This window comes from Penaeus chinensis, chromosome 38 (assembly GCF_019202785.1).
Source record: "Penaeus chinensis breed Huanghai No. 1 chromosome 38, ASM1920278v2, whole genome shotgun sequence".
Classification (NCBI taxonomy): domain Eukaryota; kingdom Metazoa; phylum Arthropoda; class Malacostraca; order Decapoda; family Penaeidae; genus Penaeus; species Penaeus chinensis.
Window position 1 is genome coordinate 21082985 of NC_061856.1, and position 10000 is coordinate 21092984.

Below are 10000 nucleotides of genomic sequence, written 5' to 3' on the forward strand. Positions count from 1 at the left end.
ACCAATAATGCACACTATTGCTGATTTAGCAGAAGTACAGGTAACAAGACTGATATTGCTGTTTATTGCATACTGTAAAGATTGTATCATTCATTTATTATTACCGGTGTGTGTGTGTATGTGTATGTGTGTATGTATATATATATATATGTATATATATATATATATATATATATATATATGTTTTTGTTTTTTTATTTTTGTAAAAGCTTTATACTTGTTTTTATGCTGGCATAATATTGGTTTTAGTTGCAGAGTTCAAATCAGCAAGCAACAAAGGGCAGTGATGGTCTGATTGCAGTGCGTGTACCAGTATCACGGCAGCATGATTCATCTGCTTTCAACACACGTAACTTACAAGCCACAAGTCTTGAACTTGGCCAGGTTCAAACTGCAAATTCGCAAGCTCAGCTCAATCAAACTCTCACATCCATCTCCCAGGAGCTTAGTACCTCACTCAACCAGAGCCAGATAGTGGATGCCTTAGGAACAGAGAGGGTGTTCGTAGCATCGAAAAATAACAATGTTCAGTCATCAGTCACTCTCGGATCTTCTGTTACTTCTGTTGGAATTGATGGCATACCTGTGATGCGACTGCAAGGAAATTTCAACATCCAGCTTGATGATGCTTCCCTCCCTATGATGAATTCACCAAAGACCTCATCTAATACTGAAGTACCTCTTGTGCAGCAGCTAGTAAATTCAGATATTACAACAACTCAGTTAGATAGTACTCAACTTACAACTGCACCAGTCAGTAGTTTGCATGTAATTCCACAGGGAGGTATAGCACCCTCAGAAATCAAGAAGAATAATGCACACTTTAATTCTTTGATTTCTAATAACAGATTGTTGAATAAAATGCTTGATACTGTCAAACCTCACATTCCGTCCCAAGTATCAAAACCGGCAGAAATTGCTCACCTTTTGCCGAATCCAACAATTAGAACCACTAGTGGACAACGCATAGAAGAGCTTGAAGACAGTTCGGTAATGGCTTTTGCAGCATCCAGTCGTGGCACTAGTCCACTGACTACTTCAGCAAACAACCCAGGTGCCAGCATATGCACAGTGACAGGGGCTCTGCATGGTTCCAGTGGGTATGGTGATTCGGTAGATAAAACTGCTACAACTTTGCAACTAGATAGTATTGTAGGACTTTCAACAAACTTCCAGGTTAATGATAATACTTTAATACTTCCTTCTTCTATGGCTCAGGGACAAACATCTCAGCAAAGACAATTTGATAATTTACAGCAGATTCTTGGCACTCAGGTTACAAAACAAATTGTTGACCCACAGTTAGATGATTTAAAAGGTGATCAACTTAGAATTTGGTCCACTGCTGTACCAACAACACAGTTGAGCCAAGTAACAACAAGTAATGCATCAAATAATATCACTTCTGTGGGACATTCAGCATTAGAAAAAAATATGAAGAGAACCAACCTACAATCAGTGAATCAAGGTAATGCAAACCTGAGATCTTATAATGTTATGTGTGTACCAGAAGGGTTGAATAAAACAGGAATGCTCCTTGACATGCCTGTTAGACCACAGGGAAGTGTTTGTACAAAATCAGGCTTGATAACTTCCTTAGATCCAATGTTCCCCACAGTTGTTGTTACTTCAGGCAGTTCCTCCCCAACATCACTTGGAACTTATGGGACCTCTAAACCATCAGGCACTTCCCAGGAAGGTACAACTCGTGTAAGATTAGCAGATCTTCTAAATAGAGGATCAAGCACTGATACCTTGCTGGGGGGTGGTACAAGTCTGTCCCTAATGGGGTTATCAGAGAGCCGACTTCCACACACTGGTGATGTGCTCCTGTCAGAGTTGCACCGTAGTGATGAGAGTGATCTGAGCCTAAGTGCCTCTTTGACTGGCTCTGCAGGTGATGAGCTTCATAGCAATGCAAATGCTCTGGTAACAGAGGCTTCTCTTGGACCTGGGATTGGAGGAGACACTGCACCACTCCAGGGATTGCCGTCCCCTCCACTTCCAAGTTTTAGTTTACCAAATATAACATCTGATTTCATTGTAAGCGGAGTATCAAATAATAAAGCCTGTCCATCAAATCAAGGTCCACTCCCAGCTTTGCTCTCGAATTTGGCTACAACAGCTGACCTTGATCAGTTTTTAGAAAATTCCAACATGTGTATTGACATGAATAGTCTTTCAGAGTCTGATGCCTCCCTAAGCACAGGTCCAGGTACATTTGGTTATTCACCAGAAAAGGCTGATAATTCAAAGAAATCCACAACAAACTCAGCAGACCTTACTTTCACTAGTGCTCTGAAAGCTGCCACCAATAAATCAGAAAATGAGCAGCTGAAATTAAGCTCAGAATTAGAGTCTTCCAGTAGACTTCTTCTACACCAGGACTCAACTGTGCTAATTGAAACCACAAAGTCCTCCACACCAATGGCTTCCACAAAAAATAGTGCTCCAGGGACATCTTGTGGTAATTTTTCCTCATCACAGGTGTCCTTAGGAACACAGAAGGTACATTCAAATAGCTCAAAGAAATCTGACGGTCAAGGTAGTGCCAAAAATACAGGTCATAGTGAAAAGAGGAAAGAGATATTCAGAAAGAATGAACTTCTTGTACAACAGGTAGCTTGCTTCAAGTGTCGCCTATGTTCCTGTTTGAGTCAGGACAGGAGCCTGATGGTCAAACACATGAAAGAAATGCACAGTCAGTATCTCTCAGAATCTGAAGAATCAGAAGAGGAGGTGGAAAGACCTGTGTCAAAAAGAGTTAAAGTCTTTGTGCCAAGGAGTGAGAGCAGCCAGTCTGAGGGTTCTCCACCACCCAATCCTCCAAGTAAAAGTAAAGAAAAGTCAAGCAGAAAGAAACAAAAAGAATCTGTGGTAAAAGTGGAGAATCCCAAAGCAGCATCAAGCAAGGGAAAGAAAAAGGTGAAAGTAGAAGAAGAGAGACAACCCAATGGGACTATAGGGGTATTCATAAAAGCAGAGCCAAAGGAGGGTGACTTAATAGTGAAGAAAGAGCGTGAAAAGGAGACAGAGGAGGATGAAGACCTCCAATTGACAATAGAATTAGAAAACAGAGGAGAGAATAGGAGCGATCAGGACTACGATGATGATGACACCAATGACAGTACCACAACGAATGACAGCGGTAGTGTTAGCTCCGTGAAAACGTACCTTGGCAAAGGTGATCAGCCATTGTACAACAAAAATGCAGGCATCAAATTGAAAAGGAGCAATTCCAAAGTTCGTTTGCCTGACAAAAGCCATGGTATCAAGTGTGATGTAAATGGCTGTAATGTAAGGCTGAAGAGCGAGAGCAATATTATATATCACCGGAAGTGTCATGTAGAGAATTCCATGCAGTGCCAGGAGTGCCCCACAAAGTTTGGAACATGGAGGGACTTGGCTCTTCACCTTTGGCGACATCACCTCATTGACATAGATTTGCACAAGTGTGATAAGTGTGACTACAAGTGTTATAGGTAAGTTTAATTTCTCACCCAATTTCTTGTTATTTGTTTTAGCAAGTACATGTCTGTATGTTATCTTGTTTTGAAAGTGATAGCAGACTAAAATGTGTAATTATATCTAGCCCATATGAATCTATACAACTTTTTTATATTTCTAATATTATATATATATATATATATATATATATATATATATATATATATATATTTTATTGTTAACCTAATAATAGTCTCCCATAATGTTTTGAGCTGTTCTTTCAAAATTATATATTTTATGCCTTTTAACTTTGTTAATTGGAAGTTATTTATAGGTATGGTTCAAATTTCAACAATTGCTTTATTTACTAAATATATGTTATTGTAGATTTTAAATGATAGTATTTGTTTATATAAATGAATTTTAGTATATATCTAGAAAATGCCAATGTAAGGAAGTGTAAGGTAATTTAAGACTATCCATGACATTCTCACATTCAGTAAAGTACGGCATATCCAGTAGATGACTGACAAGTGACGATTTGTGACGGATGAAACAAATTGAGGAATAGATAGGGAAGTCTTCCCCCATTTCTTCCTTTGTTTATTCATGTGAAGAAAATATATTTATTATCTGTTTGCTTCTTTATTTTACAGCTATAGCAAACTGATGAATGTACATCACAAGATACACAGTGATGAGAGACCCTCCCTGTGTGACACATGTGGCAAGAGGTTCAAAACTACAAAACAATTACGTAACCACAAGGTATTTGCTCATTATTTATGGTAATAGTTGTTATTGTTTTTTTTCTTTCTTTCTTTCCTTCTTTCCTTTTATAATTCTTCTTGTTTTTATTATTATTATTTTTTTTTGGGGGGGGTATTATTGCTATTGCTATTATTATTATTATTATTATTATTATTATTATTATTATTATTATTATTATTATTATTATTATTATTATTATTATTATTATTATTATTATCATTTTTTTTTTTTTTTTTTTTTTTTTTTTTTTTTATTATTATTATTATTATGATTATCATTATTACTATTATTATGATTAATATTATTGCTATTATTATTATTATTATTATTATTATTATTATTGCTATTATTATTATTATTGCTATTATTATTATTATTGCTATTAGTATTATTATTATTATTGCTATTATTGTTATTATTATTATTATTATTATTATTATTATTATTATTATTATTGTTATTGTTATTGTTATTGTTATTGTTATTGTTATTATTGTTATTGTTATTATTGTTATTATTATTATTATTATTATTATTATCATTATTATTATTATTATTATTATTATTATTATTATTATTATTATTATCAATGTTATTGTTATGATTATGATTAATGTTAGTGTAATTGTTGTTGTTGTTATCCTTCTTCTTCCCCTTCTCCTTCTTCCCCTTTTCCATCTTCCCCTTATCATAGTTATTAATATCACTTTCGTCTATCATACTGATTACTAGATTATTGTAATTTTGTAACGATTTCAACCGAGACATATTTCACCTGTGTTTGCAATTCCCCCGTTCCCCTGCAGGCGCTCCACCTAAAAGTGCCGCAGATCTTGTGCGAGACCTGCCAGAGGCCATTTACAGACAAGCGGATGCTGCGGAACCACATCGAGTTTGTACACAAGAAAGTGAAGCCATTCTTGTGTAACTACTGCGGCTATTCGACTGCTTCCAAATCTACTCTGAAGATGCACATGAGGCAGCACACAGGTAAGGATTCGAGGTGGATGGTGTGAAAAAGGAGTAGGAAAGAATAAATGATTGAGTGAATGAGTGATATTATATATTAGTAAATGAAGAAAGGAAGAAAGTATGGTTGAATAAAAGAAATAGAAGACGAGACTACTTCATCATGTCTGTTCCATAAGCACTGATGCAAAACTTGTACAAAGATTAGTTTATTCGAACCCAAAATATCCTTCTGATGTTCATTGATTCTAAATGTAAGTCCAATCGAGTAAATCTTTCCGGAGGTATTGGTCCAAAACCAACATTTTTTTTTTTTTTTTTTTTTTTTTTTTTTTTTTTTTTTTTTTTTTTTTTTTTTTTTTTTTCCACTAGAGTCTTGCTTTCTTTTCCCAGCTCTTGTTTTAGAGGTCTGTCTAAAGCAATAAGAGCAGGGGGGGGAGATCAGTTATATACCCTGACATGGAAGATTTAGTCATTCTTACCTCCTTTGTCGTTACGAATTCTGTTTACAAGATGAATTGACATTTACAGGTGAGAAACCCTTTGCCTGCGAGGAATGTTCTTACAGGACAGCTGACCACAACTCGCTACGGAGGCACAAGATGCAGCATTCCGGCATAAGGCCTTACCGCTGCCCTTACTGTGATTATGCCTCCATCCAGTCCACAACGTTCAAGGTTCACCTCAAGGACAAGCACCCAGACCTTGGTAAGTTCTGGCGTCCTCTGCAAAAATGTGTTATTTAGTGCTGTTTTGACTAGTGTAGATTCCTTTAATTTTCAAATTCTTCTTCTTCTTCTTCTTCTTCTTATTATTATTATTATTATCATTATTATCATTGTTATTATCATTATCATCATCATTATCATTGTCATTATCATCGTCATTATCATCGTCATTATCATCATTATCATCATTATCATCATTATCATTATCATCATTATCATCATTATCATCATTATCATCATTATCATCATTATCATCATCATCATCATCATCATCATCATCATCATCATCATCATCTTCATCTTCATCATCAACATATGATTGTCACATTATTACAATTTATATTAGCAGACTTCTTTTAAAATTGTATTGTTCTTGTTGTCATTGTTGTCGTAATTATTATTATTATTGTTGTTATTATTATTATTATTGTTGTTATTATTATTATTATTGTTGTGTATTGTATAAATATTATTGTAATTGTTATTGTTTTTGTTATTAGTATTATTATTATTATTATTATTATTGTTATTATCATTATTATTATTATCATTATTATTATTATTTTATTTTCATTTTGTGACTACATTTCAGCCCAGAGAAATGGCATCATGTTTACCTGTGTGGTGTGTCCCTTCAAGACCATAAAACGAGACAATTATCTGGCACACGTCGCCGAACACAGTAAAAATGACAACAAGAAGTTACGGCAGAGTGTAAGCTCAACCACTACCAGTACTACAACTACAACCACCGCGACCACCACTACCACTGCAGCCAAAAATACATCGCCAGAGGTCAGTCGTCTTATCGTGTTGATATTTATATTGCGAAACGGTGATGAACCTGATTTTCATTATCGAACGTGTTAATGGTAATGAAACTTTTTTTTGACCAAGGCAATGCTGTTGGGTAAATGTAATGTTCACTTCACTTTTGTTTTGTGAAAGGTCCTCTACGCATAGAGGGCTCCACAATACAATCGCTTAGATACTAGGGAGTCAAATGGTAGCCCTTGTGACCTCACCTGATTTCACCATCTCTTTGAATATGGGGGAAAAATGTCTCGGTTACTGATGCTTTTATGATTATTATAAATATTACAATTATTAGAATGATATATAAACATTACTGATAGCAATAGAAGAAATTAATAAATCAAGGAAGTGGGTAAACCAATGATATTGGTAGTAATAGTGATCAACTAAGTTTTTTTAATGAAAACACCTTATATTTCAAGCACTAATATAGGCATTGGACAAAACATAAAGAATGTTTCTAAACTTAACAATTTCAATGGCTGATGTTAATCATGAGTGAAAATACTTGCAAAATATCATGAATCTATCACTGGCTTTGTTACAAACAAGAGCATTGCATTTAGTCCCAGAAAAAATGTAGTCCATGCACCATGGGGGTGTGTCAATTGGAACTGTGGGGAACTGTACTTACTGTACATACATGCCATCCCTGGCAGCAATGAATTAAAAGGAAGAGAAAAAATACTGGAAGACAAAGAATCTCTTTGTTGAATTATGCATATTTATTTTATTTTAATTAGAATTGCTGTGGTTTTAGAACAGAGATATTGTAATACAATATCTTTAATTTCTTATTTATGAAGAAGATTTAAGAAAAATGATCATTCAGTCAACATAATTGCATTGGCATTTGTTTATTTTTTGTTTTTCTTAATATTAGATGGTTTTAATAATTTTGTTTATAAAAAGGTAACAGCTGATGTGACAGATGCTTATATTTCAGACCACCTAATACCAAAGCTTTTTTGTTTATTCACTCTGTATGATATTGTATGATCTTTGTCTATTTCAGACTATTGTAAGTGATATGAATCCTCCTCCACCACATGTAGTCAATATTGATGTGAACAGCGGAACCGTAACTGTTGAGACTCCACAAGAAACAGATTTTCTAACCAATGTCAATGTGTCGGTAAGAGAACGAATGTTTTTTTTCCTATTAAAACCATTTCATTCTTCCTATTTGCCTGTTTTTCTTATGAATTGACCGTATTTTTTATGATAACTCAAGCATTAAGTCTTCATTACAGTGAAATATTAAACTTGTTATCTTTTTTTCATTTTATATTTATTATTATTGTTATTAGTAATATTATTTATTTTTTTATGAAAGTTAGTTTTGATATGATGATTCAAGGGAATATTTGCCTTTCAGGGCGGACTCCAGTTACCCATACCAGGCCAGGTGATCATGGCTGGAGATCAGTATTTTTATGCAGCTCTGGATTCTGCAGTTTTATCTCAGGTAAGAGTTTATATTTTATGGATTTATTATTTTTGAAGTAACAGAGGTGATAATAAGATGTACATTGCAATCCAAATGGTTTGGTTTTCTGAGGGAAAATAATGCAGATTATGATGCTAATCTGTAGTGAGCTAATACTCATTTTGAAAGCATATTTAGTAGTGTGTCAATGTCTATTTTGCCTTTATATGATACACTGTGTTGCATCACCAACAACTTGTACACATAAACTGTCTCTGTGACCATCTTGTATTGGTGTTAATGCGGGTGTGTAAAGTAGGTTCATGAAAACAACGAAATTGTATGGAATGCATTGGTTGCAACTGGTCTTTTTCAAGCATTAAGTAAAAATCAATTTATAAATAATCTTGGTGTTTTTGTTAATGAAATGAAAAATCCTTAATCTTGAAATTATGAGCTATGAACAGTAGGTTTTTGGGTATGTTTATTAGTGGAGTACATTTCTGCAGTGTGTATGGTATTAGTTGATTCTTGAGTAGGAATTATAATTATAGTACACGTTAATTTGAAGGGGAATATCTACCTTCAGAATAGCCATAAGTACAAATTTTGACAGTATGGGGAAAAGTATATTTTTTCATTATTAGTCTTTTTTCTGCAGACATGCTGTTTTGCTGTTTTCTGTGGTGAATATTTGCCATGTTATGTTAGGGTGTATTATTATGATAAAAGACTTTATTAAGTAGACTCCATATTATTTTTCTAGTTAGTTTGAACTCTGAACAGTAACAGTAACAATAAGTGATATTCTATTATTTGCTGAATATTTTCATATTCAGTTTTCTGTTTTTTGTATAATATATTTTATGTTTGTGTGTTAAAAAAAAAATGTTCAATGTTTTTTTCTTCATAGGTGTTATTGTAATTATTTTTAGTAGCTAATGTTTCCTTGTGCAGTAACCATTTAGAAATATTTTTTTTTTAAATACCAAAATACATTATTTTTTTACAGTGTAAATATAAAGTATTTATCATTAGATATACTATATCTTCCAGTGTTTGTGCTAATTATTATAGAATACAATACTTCATAAATATGGAAGAATGTATGTACTGGATAACCTACAATTGAGCTGTTACAGAAGTGTGTTCCTTACCGGATAAGGACAATTACCGAGTAACATGATCTATTTTTTTTCATCAATCCTTGGTGATGCCCTATATACGCAAGGACTTCTTATAGTTGCAAATATTACCATAGTGATAATAAATATTTCGTAGGATATTGCAAACAAGGTTGAAAATTATGGATATACTTTGGATTTAACTACTAACAGGCATAGACACAAGGCTCTCAAATTTAGGGTAAAAAACAACCCTGCTTTTAATCATAGCTCAGTAAAATATATTTCATCATGTTTAAGGTTCATTTTTAGCTTGACTGCAAAATTAGACTTTTTTCAAAGTTTAAACCTGGGACCACAGAACAGAGACTGACTTATATGGATATCAGGAAAGATGAAAATGTCATGACAGCTATCAATTAACAGGCTGATTGATTATTTTAGATAAAAGAAATATGAATTTGAATTTGGGAAAATCTGATTTAATTCCAACCTTGCTGTTGTTCAGGAATGGAAAAAAATGTAATATTATGTAATTATTGTTGTTAGTTAGATCATTATTTTTTGTAGGTTATTTGATTTATTTATCCAATTGGAATGTGTGAGGTTAATGTTGGTGTCAAGACATGTGATTTATTAGCTGTATTGTATGAAATTGGTTTCTTGTGTTTTGACTAATTGTGTTTGTATCTGCCACTCTACCTCCTGATATTTGT

At 33.6% G+C, this 10000-nt stretch overlaps 1 protein-coding gene across 3 annotated transcripts in view; it reads left to right on the forward strand.

Annotated features, from left to right (window-relative positions):
• Positions 1-10000, forward strand: part of LOC125046143 — a 17618-nt gene that overhangs the window by 6764 nt on the left and 854 nt on the right. For all 3 annotated transcript variants that reach the window (XM_047643803.1, XM_047643805.1, XM_047643804.1), the window contains exons 2-9: positions 1-40; positions 250-3482; positions 4104-4215; positions 5025-5208; positions 5719-5895; positions 6508-6710; positions 7747-7866; positions 8110-8199. The exon at positions 1-40 is cut by the window's left edge and continues 767 nt beyond it. In XM_047643803.1, coding sequence (XP_047499759.1) covers positions 1-40; positions 250-3482; positions 4104-4215; positions 5025-5208; positions 5719-5895; positions 6508-6710; positions 7747-7866; positions 8110-8199 — 4159 coding nt within the window. The remainder of the gene's footprint in view (positions 41-249; positions 3483-4103; positions 4216-5024; positions 5209-5718; positions 5896-6507; positions 6711-7746; positions 7867-8109; positions 8200-10000) is intronic.